The 23,493-nt window shown below is 39.3% G+C and overlaps 1 protein-coding gene across 2 annotated transcripts in view; it reads right to left on the minus strand.

Annotated features, from left to right (window-relative positions):
- Positions 1-216: 216 nt before the first annotated feature.
- LOC148038483 (uncharacterized) overlaps positions 217-23,493 on the minus strand; it is a 33,251-nt gene continuing 9,974 nt past the window's right edge. For both annotated transcript variants that reach the window (XM_087672620.1, XM_087672611.1), the window contains exons 4-5: positions 3,237-3,472; positions 217-1,843 (exon numbers count right to left, since the gene is read on the minus strand). In XM_087672620.1, the coding sequence (XP_087528746.1) occupies positions 1,136-1,843; positions 3,237-3,472 (944 nt within the window). In that variant the 3' untranslated portion in view covers positions 217-1,135. The remainder of the gene's footprint in view (positions 1,844-3,236; positions 3,473-23,493) is intronic.

Genomic DNA, 23,493 nt, shown 5'->3' on the forward strand with positions numbered 1-23,493 from the left:
CCATAAAAGCAACCGTAACAAGATTCAGCTAGATTTCCTTAATTTCATATAATAGCTTTCTTACATTATTCTAAGTTCGAGGTTGATTAAATTTAAAATGTGAGATCTATATGTTTAGTTGACTTCCATAAATGGCAACATGCAGAAAGCAATATACACAAGTGCCCTTGTATTGTGACACAATAACCCTTTAAACAGAAGCCCTTTTTATTATGACACCATAACCCTTTAAATAGAAACCCTTTTCTTCTTGTTCAATTTGCTTGGTAAAATCTGCTAAGACTTCCCTGCTCTTTACAGTTGGGTACAACAAAACACCATAAGATTGATGGATCTACTACTGAAGCATTGGAAACAATGGTTTTGAGCAACAGAAAAAGTTGCAAATGTAGGGACATTCACTCGGTCTGCTACATTGAATTTCAGATGCTGTGCAAACAAATTTCAGCTATACAATCTCCTTCAGCTTTAAACATTTGTAGATTACATTACTTTGTAGAATGCCTTACTTTGTAGGAAGGCCCTCCTACCTTCAAAACAACCATGAATATTACTTACATGAGACCAGCAGAATTCTCAAAGCTCAGCCTTGAAGAATCCTCATTAGTGGGCAGGATTGGCAAGTACTTAAACTTGTGCATGGAAACAAAAAGGTTGCCTTCAAGTCTCCCCCAACTGCCTTGAAGAACATCACTTGATTGTAGAAGAAACTGTGAAAATTGGGTATGGGAACAAAAAGGTGGTCTCCTAGACAGTGATGGCTTTTCCAGCTGTACAATTCAACAACCAATAGCCATGGTCAAACGCTTTCTTTATGCATCATAAGGCCCCTATAGCAGATCTTTAATACTTCTATAAGGCAGCTAAAACAGATCCTTCAGACTTCCAAGCTCCAACACTGTGTTTCACTGTGATATCCACATACTTGACCAAATCGCCCTCTAACTAGTTGAGTTCAACCACCATGTCACACAGAAGCATCCTGTATCCCAGCCTTGCATTCAAGAACTTGAAGGCAAGATCAGAAAACACAGCCTGATATGGATTGCACCCTAAGATGCTATGCCCATTTGACCCATGTGTATCAGTTTCAAAGCTATCCACAACAGCTTGCATGAATGAGAAGCTCCAATGATTAGCCACGCATGTCAAGTTTAAGCTGCTTTGCTCTGTCTCTACAAACTCTCTCAAGCATGAACAAGAAGTCCCTCACTATGATGAAGATGCGTAATGGTTGTGTCTCTCTCACATTGCCATGAAAAGATGCTGTTACTTTTTTCACCTTTTCAAAAGTCCTATCCAAATCTTCTTTCAACTTCATCACTTCACCTTCTGCCTGTGAACAAAACGCTTCTATGTTTTTACAAAAGGTATCTTCAGTGGAAAAAACCCCAGAAGGCTGTGCTTGAACTTGAAAGCTTGATGTCAACTTTCCTTTGATTGACAAAACCCCACTTGCAAGCTTCAGCACAGATTGACTTAATGCATCAGCATCCATCCCTGCTGCCTTCCGTACACCTTCCAGCTCTGTGCACAGCCCCATCACAGCCTCCAGCCCTTTGCCCTTCACCTCATCATCACTTTTTTCAGATCCCACCAAATTGCCTCCACTGCCAGCACGAAAAGCACGCACACCTTCAGACTTCATGAGCTGCTCAACTACAAACTGGAGGACTGTTGTTTTCCCATCCTCACTTTTAATATCAAGTTTCAGAAGAGTATCTAGTTTAAAAGCTTCTGCTTCTCCACGATTAGTGCCTTTGTTCATGCGATTTCCTGTCTTCAACACTACCTCCAATAGTTTAAAGAAGAGACGGCTCTCTTTCAACTGGCCACAAGCAACCTGCAGTTTCAACAACCATTACTCTCTCTCTCTCTCTCTCTCTCTCTCTCTCTCTCTCTCTCTCTCATATTCAAGTGGCTACCCTAGTGGTAAGCCACTTATTTTATTCTAACAATCAATATACTCTCTTTCTTCCATAATCAAGTGGCTACCCTAGCGGTAAACCACTAACTTTATTGACCCATTGACCCGGGCTCTCTCTCTCTCTCTCTCATTCATTCAAGTGGCTACCCTAGGTGGTAAGCCACTTATTTTATCAACCCACTGACCTAGGTTCAAATCTTGCTTTTTCTACACCTATTGTAAATAACCATGCGGAATGTAGGAGTTGAACCCAAGACCTAGTCACCACACCTTTAACTTAATCAACTGAGCTACATCCATTTGCTCTCTCTCTCTCTCAACGAGTTTTGAATGTGAATATTTACAAAGGGCCTTCTGGCCAACCAGGCAGACTTGAAAACAGGTAGGGAACGACCCAAGAAGCCACAAAACTACAATGACAAGAAGAGAATCATGAGGCGGTGGAACAGATTATCTCCTTCCACTGAGCAGCTGCCTCACTGAGGATCACACTAGTAAAAACCATGGAACTCTCTTGTTACAATAATAGCCCTCCCTCCCTCTTTGGTGATAAGGTGGCTACTCTAGCAACAAGACACTTGTTCTCAAACATCAGCAAGTGTGGGTCGGTGGGTGGGTGGGTGGGTGGGTGGGTGTCACAAATGTGTGCATGTGAGTGCATGGGTGGGTGAGTTGGAGGATGTGTGAGAGAGTTGGTGAGCTGTTGAGTGAGTTGGTGAGGGAATGAACAAGTAAGTTGCTGAGGGAGTGCAAGTGGCCATTATTTCCCAAAGTTGCAAACTTCAAAGAAAATAAGCAGCCCGCAATCAAGTTGGTGGGTGAATGAGTGAGGCAATGCCAGTAGGTGTCATTCACAGAAAATCCAAAACGTTAAAAACAGTACGGGCAATCTGCAATCAAGTTGGCAATATACAGTCTACAATATAAAGAAATGAGCATTAGTGTGATCACATTTCTTGAAAGCATGCTAAGTATTCTTTATTAGTAGCTATGTATACTAGATCTAGTTTGTCAAATCTCAATGTTCCTTATCAATGCTACCATGCTATGTATACATAGCATGGTAGCTATGTATACTAGATCTAGTTTGTCAAATCTCAATGTTCCTTATCAATGCTACCATGCTTGATTCTGTAGTACTTATTCTGCTACTCCCTATTCAAGAGGATTCATGCTTTGCATTATTTCATTGATAGCTTACCTTTAAACTTCAACTTTTTTGTACTCATAATTATTCCATTAGCCAAGAGATTCTTTAAGGCAATACGCTAAAATAAAAAAGAAAGCAAACTAACTTTTGCCTACATACCTCCAAAGTTTGTAATGATTCTTGAGCATGAATCAGATCTTCTTTGAAACCTGCTTTAAACTTCATTGCTTCAAGGCGTTGGAATGCATTAGGAATCCCAAGAAGTGCCTTAAGAAAACGCTCTGCAGGGCCCAACTCAGAGCTATCCCCTTGAAAATCAATCAAGCCTTTTTGTTCTTCCTGGGTTGGGGTCATTTTCACCAACAACTCTAATAACTCTGAGCTCAACCCATCACCTGCAAAACAAACAATCCCGCCATTAAACAATTACTTGAAAAAGTACATCATGCACCTTATTTTGTGGCAGTCACAAGAGAAACATAATTTGAAATTGTAAGTCGCACCCATGCTATACTCCCCAGTTGTTTTCTTCTATGTTTTATCACTAAATTCTTAACATCTCTTTCTATGCCCTCTTTAAAAAAATCTTAGAAATGAAGATGTCCAAATACATATTAACAAAGGCTCCAGTCCAACTACATATCTAAGATGAAGGCCCCAATCATATAGGGACACTAGTTTTGTGACATCTCTAAACATATTTTCTGATGTAGCATTTAATGATAGTCATGTGACTGACTAGTTCCATGACAACCCCCTAATGAAACACAAAATATTTATTTCAGTATTTCCTTGCTAATGAATGGTAGTTTGATGAGCATGCTTTTATGCACACCTCCCAAGTATCATGATGAGTGGTTATGATATTATTTTCAGCATGGATGTAATTATCATATTCATTTTAAGTGCATATTTGCTAATAAATCTTAGTCTAAAAAGATTGTTTTTTTAAAACACCGCTAATTGGCATGACACTATGAGAGGGAAGGGATGAGGGAGGTAAGGGGATAGTAATATGTCATTGGGGAAGGAAGAGAGGGAGAAAGGGGTGTGGAACATGTGAGATACACATGTGAAATGCAAGTCAATTAAGTGATAGTGAGACCTTAGTAACCCCAGTGATCAATGGGTGACATTAGCAAAAGTCGTGATAAGTTATACTTGACAAATACTAGGTGGTACCCTATGTCAAAACTTGGCCTAAAACATTTAATTAGCCATTAGTGTCAATGGTGACACTAGGGAGTTGGCATTAATTAATTAATATTAGTTCCAAGCTAATGAGTGCTCAAGATCACTTGCATGAAAATTTGGCCTAGCCAACTTAATTGCTAACCGATCAAATTATATTTTTGAGCCATAAATAATTATTATATTAATTTTTTGAATCGATATTCTAAAAATTAATTTAATAAAGCTAGATAATGTTGAAAATTGTTTTGGAAGGCTACCACTTGACAGAACTTGCCTATACAAGTGGAAAAAACGTTTTTGACATTGTGCAAGAGAACGAGAGAATCATTCCACCATTGTGCAAGCTGGAGAGACTAGAGAGAAAAAGAGAGAGAGAGAGAGGAAAGGCTACCATTATTGCTGCAACAATTGAAAGGCCATTTTCAACCAATAAGAGACCCTCCAAGAGCTAGTGATATGCCCAAAAGAGACTAGCAATAGGTGACAATAGTTTGAGGCTTGTTTCAACCAAGTAACATCATATTCAAGGATATTCCAATCGTGAAGACAACTTTCATAGTTGTCTAAACAATGCAGCAGTTGATTTCTTCCATTTTCTCACAATGAAAATTTGAATTTTCTCTCTTCAACACTCTCTCATCCTCCAACGTATTCTCATTCTTTCTTAGCAATTTTCAATAAAATCAACCATTAAAGGTAGAGATTTTGAATCTCTACTATTAATTCTAATTTATAGCAATATTTAGGGTTTCATAGCTAGCTCAAAAAGTGTACTTAGAAATTAAAGGCCTAGAGACTTGAATTTCAACAACTGAAATGGGAGCAATTTCAAGAGATTTAAGCGATCATTCAACCAGCTAACATTTGGGATTGAATTTGTTACTTATGAAGCACGATTGAAGGCCGATCCCCCAGCAAACCAAGGGGCAAATTGGTTTGAAGGCTCACTCGTCATTTATGACAATAAGAGAGAATTGGAGAGTGAAGAAGATTCAAGGAATCCCAATGTATTCCATCCAAATTGCAATTCAAGATTAAAAAATACTACAAGAGACCAATTTTGAGACCAACAAGCTCTCCATTGTCCAAGATTAAGTAGTAACATTTGCATTTGCATTTTCAATTTATGTGAATTTCATGCTTGCTATAATTGTTGAATAATCAGGTCATTACCACCCTCTCCAAGAAAAAAGGTTTGTTTCAATGTGTCTTTGTATTGAAAGGATAAAAATACTATATCCAAGATATATAGCTACTTGACCATATTGCAAATAATTCTCATTTCATATCCTAGTATATATTGAAACATTGCCGAGTACATAAAGAACCTTGTGTATAGTACTTACATCATACCAAGAGATAGAAGTATTATATCCAAGGTATGTAACTACTTGTCCATATTGAGAATAATTCTCATCAAATTTCTTCTTACTATATTTTGAAACATTGCCAAAGTATATAAAGCATCTTATGTATAGTACTTGTATCCAAGAAATATCCACATCCACATTGTTGAGCTAAAATATGCATTACATACTGATTAACCTCTTAAACAAACCCAAAACATGCTTAATTAATGTAAAGACCCTAAAACACAAAGCAGTTTGAGAGAATTAAAACAGGAAGAGATTCTAGACTATTGAGAACCCAAACTTTCTATGAATAGACATGTTGTCCTCCATTCAACCTAAATCTCATTTTTCCAGATTGCGCATGATAGAACTTTGCTGTCCACGCCCCATTCACGGAGAATATCTCAACCGAATTTGCCCATCATCACCCTTCATCATCAATCACTTGCTATCCAACCATTCCATTGTTAGTGATTGTTTTCAGCCCTCTCTTTGCTGCTATCAACTAGGCAACCTATGCTGATCACTCCCTAGCTATTGTACAACCTACCATGTCAGCCCTACAACTATGTTTACTAGTTCCAACTACCACCCAACCATCAGCATCTCTCCTCCAACTGTCATCATCATTGTTGTTTGCTCTTGTCATCTTCTCTCTCCTAAGAACTACATTTTCAAAACATGCACACTTTTTTTTTCTGAAGATAATTGAATTGAGTAGTAAATATTTACATTAGACCATCAGGTCAACATAGAAATAACCGTCATAAACTCTCTCTCTTAGGAGATATTTACATCAAGCCTTCAAGGCAATGAAACAAGAAGGAAACAACTATAGTGAAGCCAACAAGCTATCAGAACAACCTATTACATGAGTGGCATTAATAAATCACACCGACAGGACAACTGGAGTAGAGCAAACAATAGCCAGCCAAGGAGCAACAATATCTGGAAGAACCACGTCAGCTGACATCATAGAAGAGATTTGCCATAGCACTAAACCACTCACACGAGCCACATGCCCATGGATGCTCGATGCTGAATCAAAAATAAAGGCATTCCGAGTATGCCATATTGGCCACAGGGCTATTCATCTAAGGAAATGGAAAAGGAAAGAATAATCTAAATGCAAAGAAGATATAGAGGACATATTTCCCATAATCCACGAACGAGCTGGAATGCAGTACTGGGTCACCGAGGACCACACTCCAGAAATGAAATTCCAGATCCATTGAGCAACAAGACAAGAGACAAAGAGGCGAAGCAATGTCTCGTCACAAGTAGTGCAAAAAACACGTCCTACAAAAAACTTTCGAGCATGGAGCACATCTCCCATTGGAAGACCCCCAATAAGCAACCTCCACATGAACACTTTACCTTGGTATGGAACCTTAGACTTCCAAAGCTGGATAAATCTTTCTTGCCACTTCTTTTTGCTATCCCGAAGATGCCATAATCTATTAACTTTCCCAATAACCCATATCTTGGCTTTCACCATCTAATAATATATCTGATTAGTTGACCTTTTTTGAAAATCATCAAGAAGCACAAACATCTAGTCACGCCATGGGTGTAGTGGTTGTAAGATAGACAAAGGAGAGAACCTCTGAAGATTGTCCTATATGGATGACCAAATGTCATTGCGTCCACGAGACACCCTAAAGTATTAACGAATACGCCTGAACGAATAAAGACAAGGCTCCCCAAGAATAAAACCATCGAGGATTGCCCCAACCGAGCCATCCGATTAAACTTGTCTCGCTGCAAATCTTTATGCAGTCAATCCAATAACCTTGAGGAAGCCAATACTTCTCCTTGCAACGAATTTTCCTCTTTACGAATATCATGAGGGCTCTTTTCCAACAATCACCAAGCACTCTACTCCAAGCAAGTCGAACATGCAAAGTGGCACATCAAGGATTGATCGCAAATTTTCTACATTTTTTAGTGTACAACAGGCTATTTCAACAACTAATTGACCAGATTTAGCTACCACTTTGATCATTTTTTGGCCTATTTTTCTATTGTTTATAGGCAACATCCAACCATCCCACTTCACTTGTCATTTTTCAAGTGAAGAGAGAGATTGGCTCACAGGAGATACTTTGACAACCCTTTTGTACATTTGCCTTCTTCATTTCAACATTCGTTTACTACAAATTTATGTGTTCTACTATCTCTCTTCTATCCTTCTTCTCTCATGTTCATTGTGTCTCTTAGTCTTGGCCATACACTTCCGCATTCGCTACACTCTAACATGGTATCAAAGTAGTGTTGAAGGACTGATTGATTATGGGCAAACCTGAAGAGGAGATTTTAGTGCAACAAAAGGCTACATTTGCAACATTCAAGGGTGAACAAGAAGGCTACACATCAAGATAATACTAAAGCAAGTGTAGAAGCATGGGAAAGGAGCAAAGTTGTTGATTTGCTACAAGTTTTTGTTGTTTCTAAAACGGTTGTGTTTCAACCTTTTGGAGCAGATTTTGAGTTTCATCACCTTTGACAATTGAAACAAGTTCAAGACGAGTGAAAACAGCCCTACCAAGTACCCTTTGCGGAGTTAAAGGGGATTGCCCTTGTTTTTGTGTAGGTTATTCAACTTACAATGTATTCTAGAATTGACATGGGGTTTCAAGCTATTATGGACCATAAGATTCCTATGTCATTAGCTCTTCCTTCCAATCAAAAGCTCGATGGGGAGAATTACCGCATTCGATGGGTAATGATAATTGCCATCCTAGAGTCGTGTGATTTGGCAAAGCTCGTGACCAAGGCTATAGACCATCCTATAGCTCATGATACCTCCACGCTTTTTGTTGGTGAGAAAGCCGAGTTGATGAAGGTGTCAGAGTGCAACGAATATGGAAGCGTATGGACAAGACTAAAAGAAAATGAACATGAGAGAAAGGGAGAGAGAAAAGAGACAAAAAAATGCCAAAATCTACAATCAATTAATGCTCAAATGAGGAGGGCACATACACAAGGACTACAAACATATCTCCTCGAGCTGAATCTCTCCCACCAACATGTGAAAACAAGTGTATGGGGCAAGCTACCAAGTGGGCTATATAAGAGAACAGAATGCAATAAAATAATGCAGTTAACCATCAAAAATTAGCCACCCAATCAAAAAAACTTCCGACTACAACATAAATTAATAAAATAATCAGTAATCAATCCTCTTGCTGCAACTTGGCAGCACCATCGCCTGCCTGACAAACTACCTGTACACACTGTTTGTTGAAAATACCCACTGACTATCAAAAATAATGAATAATGTCCTCCGAGAGTACCCATAAGAAAACTAACTACACCAATTGTAACTTGAGGAATACTAGTCCAAGGGATGAATAATCTCTAACACCCCCTCTCGAATCTTGTGAAAGGGATGCAGGAGACGCGGAAGAGAAGAGCACACACAATGTAGGTGTTGTCAACAATGTTATGACAACCTTATTACACTTTCATATATATATATATATGAATAAAGAATATGGGTGATCACTGTACACGAGCAAGCCCAAGGGCCTTTTACCCTAACAACCTCCCACTAAAAGGCCAATGGACCAGGGAGTGAAAAAACAAAACAAAAGAAAAGAGACACAGTGAGGAATCATGGCATCTCACTCAACGCCCAATTGGAAAGCGAGCTGTGTAATAAGTAGCGAGAGCCTCCTCACAAAAAGAGTCAAGCATCCATGAGTCCATGACATCCAAGAGATAAGTGATCCCATAGCTCTAGACAATAGAGCAATCCATAACTGCTTTCCATGAAGCAAGCAACACAACTCATAAGTGTACAACTGTAAAGCATCACAGTGGCGCATAGCATCAGCGCAACGTATAAAAAACAGCGGAGAGCATACAGACTCTCCAAGATCAATCATCGAAAGAGGGCCAGCATCCCAAACACAAGTCAAATGGGATCTTAAGACAGTATGCGGCCTCAGCAAAGTGGAAGACTGACATACGACTGTAGAATCAACCATAAAGCACAATGAACACGCATCAAGAGACCTGAGAGGTGTTTGCATCTCATAAAAGACAACATGACAGTTGCATAGAACCTACTAGGCATCTAGATCCCAAAACCTATAATCTGTAAAGTCACCATCTCCATAACCAAGGAGTACATCTGCGTGACATAAGCTCATGTGGCATACTGATAGATGCTTGGCAGCCAAACATCCTCAAGTGATCATAGGAGGGTCTCATGCCAATCCATGCCTCATGCAGAGTAATAACATCCAAAGAGAAACACGGCGTCCGATTAACCAAGTAAACTGCCGTCATAAGGGCCTCAACCCAAAAGCCATAAGACAACCTAGTTGTGATAAGCATAGAAGCAATCTTTGCCTGTAAAGTCAAGCACATGCCATGAGCAATCCCATAATACCGTGGGCATAAGAAATCAATGCCATATTGCTGACAAGAGATCCGTAAGCTAGAAGAGATAGCATGACTCTCATAATCCATCTGCAAGCATCTAGACTTGCTGCCAGCAAAATCCATAAACGTGTCAAGCATAGTAACAGCATCCTCAATTCATACCAAAGGGTAAGCCCAAACACGATGGGTAGCATGATCCATGAAGGTCACAAAATACGACGCTCCACCAAGTGACTCGAAAGGTATAGGTCCATATACTACAACATGGACTAGATCTAGAGGAGCATGCCTCACACGATCGCCATAAGGCAAAGAGGCTCTGCATGGACCATGAGTACAATGAGGGCAAGTAGCATGGGAAAGAGCAAGCAATAAGCCATATCACATAAAGCATCCATCTCAGTGTGTCGTACATGGCCTAGGCGACAATGCCATAGCAATGCATGTGGTATCTACATAACTCCAACCATAGAATCTCCCACATGAGAGACATGCACTACATAATCACTGCCATATCTAGCACCTCTGGCCAATACCAAGCAACCATGATGGATTTTCCATGAAGTATTCCCAAGAGAGACATAATATCTTGCACCATGGAATTGACTGACAGAGATCAGGCTCTTACTGAGCGTAGATATATGCAAGACATCACGGAGCATAAGAGAAGACCCATTTGGCAAAGCCAAGTGTATATCCCCTGTACCAATAACATGACAATCCTACTCAAGGCGGAGGCCCAAAAAATACATCCGCCAACCTCCCTATAAGAAGAGAACCAAGCTCTATGCGAAGTAACATGACAAAAAGCCATACTGTCTAAAAGCCAATCAAAGGTATAAGCCGTATCACTGAGCAAGTAATCTGCAAGGTAACACGATGCCAGTAGTCTAGGCTCAACTGCATCATCATGGATAACTACATGCACCATATCACTATCAACATTGGTCTCACCTACTGTATCACTGACTCTGCTCTCATGTCTAGTGCGGCACAATCTTTTCTGCTCTCTAATCCACTTGAAGCATTTACACTTTTGAATTTGATCGATTAAAACCAATTGGCAGTGTTCCATACTTGTACTGGTACCTACGAAGCAGCCCCAAAGGTTCCCAATTGATCTAATGACACCTCGGTTCCATCTTTCAAAAACATTTTCTCTTCACATGCTCTGTCTTTCCACAATGAAAGCAAACAGAATCTGTAAAACCTGTGGAAGAGGACAACTGCTCTGTAATAGCATGAGTAAGGCTGTCCAATACATCCAACGAGCTCAAAGAATCAAGAAAACTCTCATTAAAGAGAACAAACTCATCAAGAGGACTGTCTGCATGACTAGAAAAGCTCGAAGTCGTCATAGCATACTGCAAAGGAGACTCATCCAAACCAAAAGGGAAGAACACAAAGACATCAACCACAGATGCAAAAGCTTCCACACGAACAAGCCTAGCAGATAAAAGCATGACATATCCAACCACTGTAGCTCGCAGCCATAAAAGCATAAGCATGCCTCGGAGCCATAAAGACATAAGCATCCCCGAAGCATAGGAGTATACATAACTTTGCAGTGTCTCATACCATGTATTGACATACATGTCCAGCCAAGAACGACAGGTGACAAATAAACCTGCAAGAATCAAGCTCTAATAAAAACCCAAATATCTATATAAAAGCATCCAAGTAAGAGGCTCTCACATAGCAACAGACCATGTGCATACACGAGTGGCCATAAAGATCAACTGCTCCCTGACATACACGGACAATAACAACCCAAATAGCATAGATGCCATACAACAAAGAAGCAGGATGACCATAACTATAAATCCCAAGCACTATCCAAGTCCATTGATCAGTCAATATTCCGCATATCAAATACAAACGAACAATCACAACTCGATAGGCTACTACCAAAGCAAGGGAACAATACACTGCTCAATACCTGTAAGTGCATCCAAGTAATAGCCAAGCTCCATATTCAGAGCATCAAATCCCATATAGCATCCAAGGTTGTAACGGAAAAGCCATGTCATAACAGAAAAAGCCAAGTCAATGTCCAACTGCTCAAGGAAATACTCAAATGAATGTCGAGACGAGCTCAAACAACTACCATCCACAGCCAAAGCATAAAGCATTCACCAAGACATGATAACCCGTATTGGGTAGCCTAGACATAAACCATGTCATAGATAAAATATCAACTGCAAAGAAGTGACAATTAAACCCAAATCGAGCTCTAATCTCAGCTCAAAAGCATTTCGGAGCATAGAAAAACCATGTGGCATCATCCAAATGCATAAATACATCAACCCAAGTAGCCGAGAGCACCTTGTACGCAATAGGCATAACCTGACAAATTATTAAATAGCTTCAACCGTGAAGTTTCCAGCAACATATAACCTCTGTAAACTGAGCAAATCAGTGCTCAATCCAAGCTCGAATCCATAAGCATACCTTCCCATATGTATAGACACCAACCGAGCATAATCGGACATCAAATGCCAAGACCTGTAAGCATAAAATTGAAGTAACATGTAGCTGTCTTGTTTTGGATAGATCTGGGACTGTTCAAAACAGTCAATGGCTGAGCTAAATCAACTCCAAATGCATCTCACATAAGAGACATAACATCCACAAGTGATCCGGTACCAATAGACACACTAGAAGTATCACATAAGCCAATCTGTTGCAAAATATTTTGTCATCAAAATTTGACGAATCCAACATCACCATTACGTCTGGAGCGTACCCCATCCCAACTTAGACTCTTACCTTGCCTGAATCGAGTTCGCCGAATGCTCGAGATATGACTAAAAGAGTGATTTTTGAGACATTTTTACAAACAGGCGCAAATAAAACGTGAGCATGATGTTGTACTTAAGGGATCAAATCAGGGTGAATAGGGGCTAAGCAAGAGCCCAATGAAGGCCTACAATAGGTCTACACAAGCCTAGGACAACTCCAAGCAAGAGGTGAAGAGAACAAGCTTCAATGATGGAAGTTATAGCTGACTCTTCATGAAACCCTGTTGTTCATGTCAAAGAATGGCTGAGAACTGAGTGAGAAGAAAGCTCTCATACCTCGTGTAGATGCCGAGGAAGGCCGAGAAGCGCTCGCAAAGAACCTGCTCTGATACCAGTTGAAAGGGATGCAAGAGACACGAGACAAAAGAGCACACACAATGTAAGTGTTGTCAACAATGTTATGACAATCTTATTGCACTTTCATATATATATATGAATCAAGAATATGGGCGGTCATTGTACATGGGCAGACCCAAGGGCCTTTTACCCCAACATCTTGGATGCAGCATAAGGCTCAAGGATCTAGAGTGTTGTCATAGCAAAAGCTAAGGAAGCACCTTTGTAACAAATCTCTAAGATTATCCTCTATCTTGCAGTAAACCACATCAATTGTCTTATCCAAGATATTCTCCCGAATGAAATGGTATTAAATCTCAATGTGTTTCAACCTAGCATGAAACACTAGGTTTCGCGCCAAAGCAATGCAACTCTCATTGTCGCAATGAAGTATCATAGGACCTGTCTGAGTATAACCAAGCTCTCCTAGTAACCTCCAAAGCCATACTATCTCACATGTGGTAGAAGATGTCGCTCTATTGTTATAAGATCCGAGATACACGCTCGACTTTCTTATATACTTAAATATATATGGCGAATATTATGTTGGCATAGAGGGAGAATAGATGAGAATATATATATATATAGAGAGAGAGAGAAAGAGAGGTAGAGAAATTGACAACACAATAGGGATTGGAAGATGGACCAATCCCCCCCCTTATGGAGTTATATTATTGACGAGAAGCAAGCTCCTCCGTTACACATAAGCCAGTTCTTACTTATAGATCTTGGAAACAAGATCACGGTTCCTTGCACGGAATACAACCGACTAACACTTGCACAACTTGGAAGTTGACACCTTTGGATCCTTCTTGAGTCTCCTTCTCTCCTACACAATATGTGTAGGACTCTCCTCTTGGTGCTTGATTTCAACAAAGCTTCCGCAACACTTGCATCTTCTCTTGTCCTCTTGAAACTTGATTTCAACAAAGCTTCCACAACACTTGCACTTTCTCTTCTCCTCTTGAAACTTGATTTCAACAGAGCTTCCGCAGCACTTGATTTCAACAAAGCTTCTGCAACACTTACACATTCTCTTCTCCTCTTGGATGCATGCAAAGTGATGCTTTCTTTTCCTCTCCCACACCCAAGGAGAGCCTCCTCTTTTATAGGCTTTCAAGAGCTTCTCTTCTTGAAAAGAGACTTGAGTTGATCTTCATGCAAGATGTGGTTGTTCTAGAACCTACTTTGAAGCACTAATTTCGAGATATCTCGTTGTGCGTTGTTCGGATGAAAAAACGTCCAACACGAAAGTTGTAAATCTTGTTGTTTCTGATAACCCACGAGGCCCGTTCTTAGAGATCGTCCTTTTATCGCGAGATCTTTTAAAAATGGATTCACCGTGTCTTTTTTTTTAAAAACTTGTGGTCCATGCAACCACCTTAAGGAGAGTTCATTAAATTGCCTTAGGCCTCAACCTTAAGATTAACTTCCACACAAAAGCTTGTGTCTTTTTAGACCTTAGAAAGAGAAAATTACTTCTCTCCTCACTTCCAAAGGATCATGTCTCTTGTCTTTCTTAGTGAGAGAATTACCTCTCTTGTCTTTCTTAATGAAAGAAAAGACCTTAAACCTTGACTTGTAAGGAAGAGAATGACCCCAAATGAATGCAATGCTCATTACACACAAGTAAACATTCCCAGGCGTCCTCGAATGCACACATAAATACATATACACAATGCTAATGCATTCCTCTTCTTAGGACTTAACCCATCTTCATTTATGTGTAACTCCTTGGCTCTTGTGTACACTCTTACACTTGACAGACACTTCTTTTCCCCTTCATAACTTGTACTACATGTACCAAATATCCCTGTCACAGTGCTCTGATCACCCCATTAAGTGATACACTAGGAATATTGTTCTCTAAATGGTCTCATAGCCATGCTAGATCATCATCAACACTTAAAGAAAAGTGAGTCATTAATTTATTGACATGAATTTACTAAATAGAGAATGCATAATAAACAATCAATTTAGTGACATCCCTTTGGCTTCTAAACAGTTGACCTCAACTGTAAAGGGAATACATAGTCCTTAAGAAGATCTGAAAAGTCTTGTAGTTCTCTGTCAGTCATAAACTGAGCGTCCAATGGGAGATAATTCTTAAACTTAACCAGATACTTTCGTAATACCTTACCTAACCTTAGAGTATTATCCTGATGGTGTAAAATTCTTTCAAGCACAAGAAACTCTTCTTTTTCTTCTATGTCAAGTAAATCTTCTTTGATTGGTTCCATTGGAGGTTCTTCAATATAGGGACGTAGCAAACTTATATGGAAAGCATTATGAATGTTTCAATGACTTGGTAGATCCAAACAAAAAGTCACATTGTTTATCTTATCTGTGATCTTGAAAGGGCCATAATAGCGATTAGAATGCTTAACCACTTTACCCTTTAGACATTTCTGCTTCTTTAAGCGAGCCTTCTTAAACTTAAGAAGAATATGTTGTCCCAAATTGAGATCTAACTTACGACGATACTTATCAGCTTCGCATTTCTGCTTCGCTTGTGTTCTTTGAATAGCAGCTTTTACTTGAGTGAAAGCTATATCAATATCTCTAACAAACTCATTTGCTACAAAGATCTTATCCTTCGTAAGAAAGATGGGTGGTAAATGAGGCTTACAATAGATGATCTCAAAGGATGCCTTACCAATACTAGAGTGCACCGTATTATTATATGCAAACTCTACTAAAGGCAAATACTTTTCCCATTCTCTTTGATTATCAGAGACATAGGATTTCAAAAGGTCCAAAACAATAGAATTAGCACTTTCACTCTGCCCATCCGTTTGAAGATGATAAGAGGAGGAAAACTTTAACTTTGTTCCGAGATTCTCGAAGAGAACTTGCCACAAGAGACTGGTCATGCGGAGATCTCGATCGTTTATAATGGACTTGGGCATGCCATGATGTTTGAAAATATGAGCAATGAATAGCTTAGCCATATGATCGGCTTTGATTGTCTTTCACGCAGGTATAAAGTGAGCTTGCTTACTGAATCTATCAATGATAGTCCAGATTGTATCGTTACCTGCTTGTGTGCGAGGAAGCTCTATGATAAAGTCCATGACTATACTTTCCCAAGGCTCATTGAAAATAGGTAATGGCTTCAGTAGACCAAGTGGTTTATGCCTATTATACTTTACTTTTTGATATATCTTGCACTCGCAGACATATCTTTCAATGTCAGCTCTAAGAGTGGACCAAAAGAAATATCTTTCTAATGCTTGAGTAGTGGGTAGAATATCCCTATGTCCAACATATGGAGATGCATGTGCTTTATCCATTACCTTGTGTCGCAATGGTAATGCTATACAAATTGCTTGATGATAATACAAATAACCATCTCGAATTGAGTAAGGTGTAATTGACTGACCTAAGTTAAGTTGATCCCATATGGTTGAGAAGTTGAAATCAGTTGCATACATTTTGGGTAAATCCATGAACTCGTTATGGTAAACAGTTGTGATTGCATTCACTCGAGGTCGTCGTGATAGAGCATCTGCAAAATCACATTCTTAGTTCCAGATGTATGAAGGATTTGAAAATAAAACATAGATAAGAAATTTACCCAACGCATCTGTTTCTCTGAGAGCTTCTTCTAAGTGAGGAAATATCTTAGACTTTGATGATCTGTTTTAATAACAAAATCTGCACCAAGTAGTGTTTTCATACTTGAAGAGCATGTACCACTGCCATAAGCTCTTTCTCATATATTGAAGCATGTAGCTCATGATTCTTGAGGCATCAACTCTCAAATGCTACTGCATGATGCGCTTGGTTAAGCACAGCTCCAATGTAATCTCCAAAAGCATCGCAGTGAACTTCAAAAGGTTTTTGAAGATCCGGAACTATGAAAACTGGTTCTTAAGTCACAAGAAACTTAATTCTTTCCAAGGCTTGTAGTTGCCTTGATCCCCAGTGAAAAGGCATTCGCTTCTTAGTAAGGTCATGTAGAGGAGATGCAACATATGCAAAATCTCATATGAACCTCCTGTAGTATGAACATAGAACCAAGAAACTTCTAACTTCATGTATCGAAGTAGGTATAGGCCATTCAATAATGGCTCGAATCTTCTCAAGATCCATTCTCACCAAATTGTGAGAAACAACATGGCCCAAGTAATGAATTTCCAAAAGGAAAAATTCACTCTTCATTGACTTATAGTCTATGCTTGCGAAGCTCTTAAAAAACAATAGATAGATGTTTTCTATGCTCTTTTTCAGACCGTGAAAATATTAAAATGTCATTAAAAAAGACACCTGTGAACTTTAAGTGAGGTTTGAAAATTCTCTCCATCATTCAATTAAATGTGGCGAATGCATTAGTCAAACCAAATGGCATGACTAGAAACTTGTATAGTCCAAATGTTATACGAAAAGCTGTCTTATGAACATCTTCAAGTGCTATCCGTATTTGATGATAGCCGCTCTTGAGATCAACATGACTAAAGATACTAGCCCCTTGCAACTTATCCAAGATATCATCTATCCTTGGAATAGGAAAACGATTCTTGATTGTGATCTTGTTCAAAGATCTGTAGTCTATGTACATAGAGAAAAAACCATCTTTCTTTTGAACAAGATTGGAGAGCAATATGGAGAAGAGCTAAGTTGAACTAACCCTTTTTCCAAGGGTTCGTTTACTTGTTTTAGAATCTCCTCTTACTGACTTGCACTTACTCGGTAAGGAGATTGGTTAGGTGGTGAACTGCCTGGAATAAGATCAATTGTGTGATCTTTCGGGTGCTTAGAAGATAACTCTCTTAGGAGTGAATCACTAAAACAATTTTCATATTGTTTAACAAAATCATATCTGGCTTGATCAATTAAAGAGATGGGTTCTTTTAAAGTCTGAAACTTAGAAGCATTAGTTGATATTGTGTGTTCATTAGAGGTATCAAGTGCCCTTGAATCATTAGCTTCTTTTGACTCTCTCACAAAAATCATATACACAAAAATAGCTTTCTTCATTTCTTTAGAAATGCTAACATGACTAACCATTGGCACAGGCCAATCTCCAGCATCAACAATGCATACTATGTTCCGACCCTTGAATTGAAATGCAAGGGTCTTCTTAACAAAATCGAGAAGAGGTTTAATCTTATAATGCCAAGGCATGCCTAAGATAACATCACAATTACCAATGGGTGCAAGTAGGAAAGATTCTTGGTCACAATAATCCCCAATTCTAAGATTCAACTTCCCTTGGATAGGAGTAGAATTGGTTGTAAGTCCTTCAAATGCCGAACCTAATCCAATTGGTATTCCCAATCGATCTGATGAAATTTGTAGCCGTTCAACAATATCCGTCGACACAAAATTATATGTGGAACTTGGATCAAAGAGTATCAAAACTCGTTGATTGTTGAGGGTCCCCCAACCCTTTAAGAGTTGTCTTTTCTTCTCATCTGAATGAGTGTTAGCTTGCACATCTGGAATAGAATTTGAGGATAGCAAAGAAGGATCTTTAACTACATTTGCTTCCTTTTGTGAGGACAATCAGGCTTCATATGCCTAACTCACTACAAAGAAAGCGCCTTCCTTCCTCTTTGTACTTTTGTATCTCAGAGGGTGAGAGATACTTGTGCTTTTTCTTGTTACTCTCTGGCTTTGAATATTGGTCATGGGTAAAGGTAGGTCTTCTTCGTAGTCCTATCTCTTGGTTGATCATAGAGCTGCTTTTGCCAAGCTCTATAAGAACTGATCTCCAACTTTCAAGATGTACCAAGTGTATGCAAACTTTCGGCTATGATGGCAAACTCCATCATGCGAGATAAGGTTTCATGTGGATACACCTTCATGGTTCTATGTAAATAACGGAGTAGACCAACTTAAAACTTCCTTTTCTTCTCTTCATCAGAAGAGTAAACAAAAACTTGTCCACATAAGTAGTGACCTTCTCATGCTCTTTCTGGCCTAGCCAATCCCACTCCTTATTGACATCATTCTCAAAATCAAGAGGCAAGAACTGAGCATTGAACTTCTTCTTGAACTTTTTCCAAGTTGTGGGTTTCCTTCCCTCCAAAATGAGAGTCAACCACCAATTGATAGCGATGTCTTTCAAGTGCATGTCTACATGTCTTAGCTTAGACTTTTCTGAGAAATTACCATCAGAAAAAGCAACTTCAAATTGCCTAACAAAGGTTAACGCCTTAGCAAGATCTCTCTTACCGGAGTAAGAATCAAACTTTATGTCCTTATCCCCAAGCTTGAAAGTCTTAGTCTTCTTAAGCTTGCTCCTCTTATGGTCCCTCTTTGTCCGTTTGCAGCGGATTGTATGAGACTTAGAATCCAGGGAGTAGGAACTAGAAGTTAATGAGAAGGAGGAGGAACTTGAGTAATCAAGGGAGTAGCTAGTTGCTGAGGGAGATGACTCCATCCTTATCCACCTCACTCGAGGTGAGGTCTTTTTACTCTTCTTAACCGAAGAGTCATTCCTTCTAAGAAGCTTCTCAACAATTGGATGCTTTGCACCTTCACCATCAATTGGTGCAATGGTGTTTCTTCCAGTATCATCATCTTTTGGAGGATTCGGTCCTTCATAAGTAGCTTCTTCCCTTGCCCTTAAGCTATCAATCAATTGACGTACTTCGGAAATTTCCAACAAGCTACAATACTCTGTCGATTAAGCTTGTAATTGCTCACTTGTAAGCACTTCATCAGTTGCCATCTTTACCTTCTTCTTGCAAGGATCGCCTTTACTTTGAAAAAAGCAAAGAGACCTGCTTTGATACCACTGTTATAAGATCCAAGATACACGCTCGACTTTCTTATATACTTAAAATATATATGGCGAATATTATGTTGGCACAGAGAGAGAATAGATGAGAAAAAAGAAAGATATATAGAGAGAGAGAGGTAGAGAAATTGGCAACACACTAGGGATTAGAAGATAGGCCAATCCCCCCCTTGTGGAGTTATATTATTAACGAGGAGCAAGCTCCTCCGTTACACATAAGCCAGTTCTTACTTATAGATCTTGGAAACAAGATCACGGTTCCTTGCACGGTATACATCCGGCTAACACTTGAACAACTTGGAAGTTGGCACCTTTGGATCCTTCTTGAGTCTCCTCTCCTACACAATATATGTAAGGCTCTCCTCTTGGCGCTTGATTTCAACAAAGCTTCCACAACACTTACATCTTCTCTTGTCCTCTTGGAACTTGATTTCAGCAAAGTTTCCGCAGCACTTGCACTTTCTCTTCTCCTCTTGAAACTTGATTCAACAAAGCTTCCGCAGCACTTGATTCCAACAAAGCTTCTGCAACACTTGCACCTTCTCTTCTTCTCTTGGATGCATGCAAAGTGATGCTTTCTTTTCCTCTCCCACACCCAAGGAGAGCCTCCTCTTTTATAGGCTTTCAAGAGCTTTTCTTCTTGGAGAGAAACTTGAGTTGATCTTTATGCAAGATGTTGTTGTTCTAGAACCTACTCTGAAGCACTAATTTTGAGATATCTCTCTGTGCGTTGTTTGGATAAAAAAACGTCCAACACAAAAGTTGTAAATCTTGTTGTTTCTGATAATCCACGAGGCCCATTTTTAGAGATTGTATTTTTATTGCGAGATATTTTAAAAATGGATTCACCATGTTTTTTTTAGAAAGAACAGCTTCTTAAACTGTACTCTTAACTTGTGATCCATGCAAGGAGAGTTCATTAAATTCCCTTGGGCCTCAACCTTAAGATTGACTTCCACACAAAAGCTTGTGTCTTTTTAGACCTTAGAAAGAGAAATTTACTTCTCTCCTCACTTCCAGAGAATCACGTCTCTTATCTTTCTTAGTGAGAGAATTACCTCTCTTGTCTTTCGTAATGAAAGAAAAGACCTTAAACCTTGACATATACACAATGCTAATGCACTTCCTCTTCTTAGAACTTAGCCCATCTTCATTTATGTGTAACTCCTTGGCTCTTGTGTACACTCTTACACTTGATAGACACTTCTTTTCCCCTTCATAACTTGTATTGTTTGTACCAGATATCCCCATCACAGTGCTCAGATCACCCCATTAAGTGATGCACTAAGAATATTGGCCTCTAAATGGTCTCATGGCCATGCTAGATCATCATCAACACTTAAAGAAAAGTGAGTCATTAATTTATTGACATGAATTTATTAAATAGAGAATGCGTAATAAGCGATCAATTTGGTGACACTATACTCCATCTTTGTGCAACAAAGAGCAACAATGAGTTACTTCTTGCTAGTACACAAGATAACACATGCAACCAAAGTAAACCAAAATCTTATTGTTGATCTCTAATGGTTAACATCTCCAACCCAATCTGAAGAACCAAAGAGAAATATCGAGTGTCTGCTCAATAATGAATACCAAGATCGAGAGGGGCCCTCAGGAACCACAAAATCCTCATAGCAACCTTCCAATGTATCATCTTGGGTTCACTCATGAACCCGGCCAACAAATCCACAAGAAAGCACAAATCAACCCGAGAGTTAAAAAGCCAAATCAAGGACCCAATCAACTGCTTGTAGCAGGTAACATCTACTCCCGAAGAATCTACATAAGCTATAGGCTTCCAATTCGTATACATAAGAGTAGAAATGGCCCTACATCCCTCCATCTCAAACATGACCAAAAGCTCTTACACATACTGCTTCTGAAAGATGAAAATTCCCCTCGAAATCTAGTAAATCTCATGGCCTAAAAAGAAACGAAGAAGGTCTATATCCATCATCTCGAACACCTTGTGTAGTGTCTCCTTGATCTTCTGGGCGTAGTCACCTGTCAAAATAATATCATCCACATAAAACACGAACAAAACGTGCCCTCCAACCGAGGTGTGGATATACAACTGGGGATTGAAAGCGAAACGTCAATACCCCAACTTCCCTTGGAGAAACAAGTCAATCTTCTTGTCCCAAGCACATGGAGCCTGTTTGAGGCCATAAAGAGCCTTCTTTAACCTGTACACTTGTCCATTTGATGAGAAAAGCTAGGAGGCTGCTCAACATAGATCTCCTCTTTTAAATCACCATTTAAGAATGCAAACTTCACATCAAGATGTGATAAATTGCAAGTGTCATAAAGGTTTCATCCAAGCATCATCTAAGGCAAGCAACCAAGTCATCCCTCGTATTCTCTGCTAATTTTGTGGCCAAGGTTAGAATTGATCTCCGCTCATAAGAGCATCTAAGGCTGATTGGTGGTTGTTGGGGCTTGATGGAACTAGATAGTTTAGCAGGTGATTGTTGTAGCTTGGGTTGCTCAGGAGGTTGTGGCTTGGCCTCTTGCGACTGGCTTGGTTAGAGCTATGGGTGTCACACTACTATATGCTTTTGAGGCCTTACGGGCACAACTTGGAGCGAGTCGAGGCAGCTTGTGAGTAGCGGGGTGTAGTTTTTGTTGATAGCTCAACTTAGGCTTTGCTGGCCTAGGCTCTTCCCAAATGGTTTTTCCAACATCATCCATATTTAAATATTAATTTTCAATCTTTACATACTAAAAATTAATTTAATAATTATTTCAATGCTCTCATGCATTATTCTTTCAGTAATATTTGAACAAGAAAAGGCTAGTCACACATTGTGACTGTTAGAGTTCCCTCATACGATCTCTCCCTATTGCTCTCTTGCTCCATCCAAGGAAATTAGGATATTAACACTCCCTATTGCTCTCTTGCTCTCTTGCTCTCTTGCTCCATCCAAGGAAGTTAGGATCCCAATTATATATCCACACCTCAATTGGAGGGTACATATTATTCGTACTTTATGTAAATGATCTCATCTTGATAGGAGGCTATATCCAACAGGTTAAGCAAACAAAGAAGATACTATGCAAGATGTTCGAGATGACAAATATAAGCCTTCTCTACTTCTTTCTAGGTCATGAGATTTGGCAGACTCCGAAGGCATTTTCATCTCCCAACAACAATACGTGAAAGAGCTTTAGACTAGCTTCGAGATGGAGGGATATAAGGCTATTCCTACTCCTATGGATCTGAATCAAAAGACTATAATCCATGCAAATTCACCGGTGGCAAATGCTACGTACTATAAACAATTGATTGGATCGTTGATATGGCTCCTTAACACTCAAATTGATTTGTGTTTTCCTGTAGGTTTGCTTATAAGGTTCACGAGTGAACCCAAGCTGGTTCATTGATTTGTGTTTTCCTATAGGTTTGCTTGCAAGGTTCATGAGTGAACACAAGTTGACTCATTGATAGGCTATTATGAGGATTTTTTGGTTCTTGAGGAAAACCCCAGATCTTGATATTCATTATCGAACACATTCTAGAGATTCACCTTTGGTTCTTCAAAGCTAGGCAGATCCAAATTGGGCCGAAAATGTTAACCATAGAAGATCAA

The sequence above is a fragment of the Lygodium microphyllum genome, chromosome 3 (assembly GCF_053477565.2).
Source record: "Lygodium microphyllum isolate KBCC chromosome 3, Lygodium_microphyllum_v1.1.10, whole genome shotgun sequence".
NCBI lineage: Eukaryota > Viridiplantae > Streptophyta > Polypodiopsida > Schizaeales > Lygodiaceae > Lygodium > Lygodium microphyllum.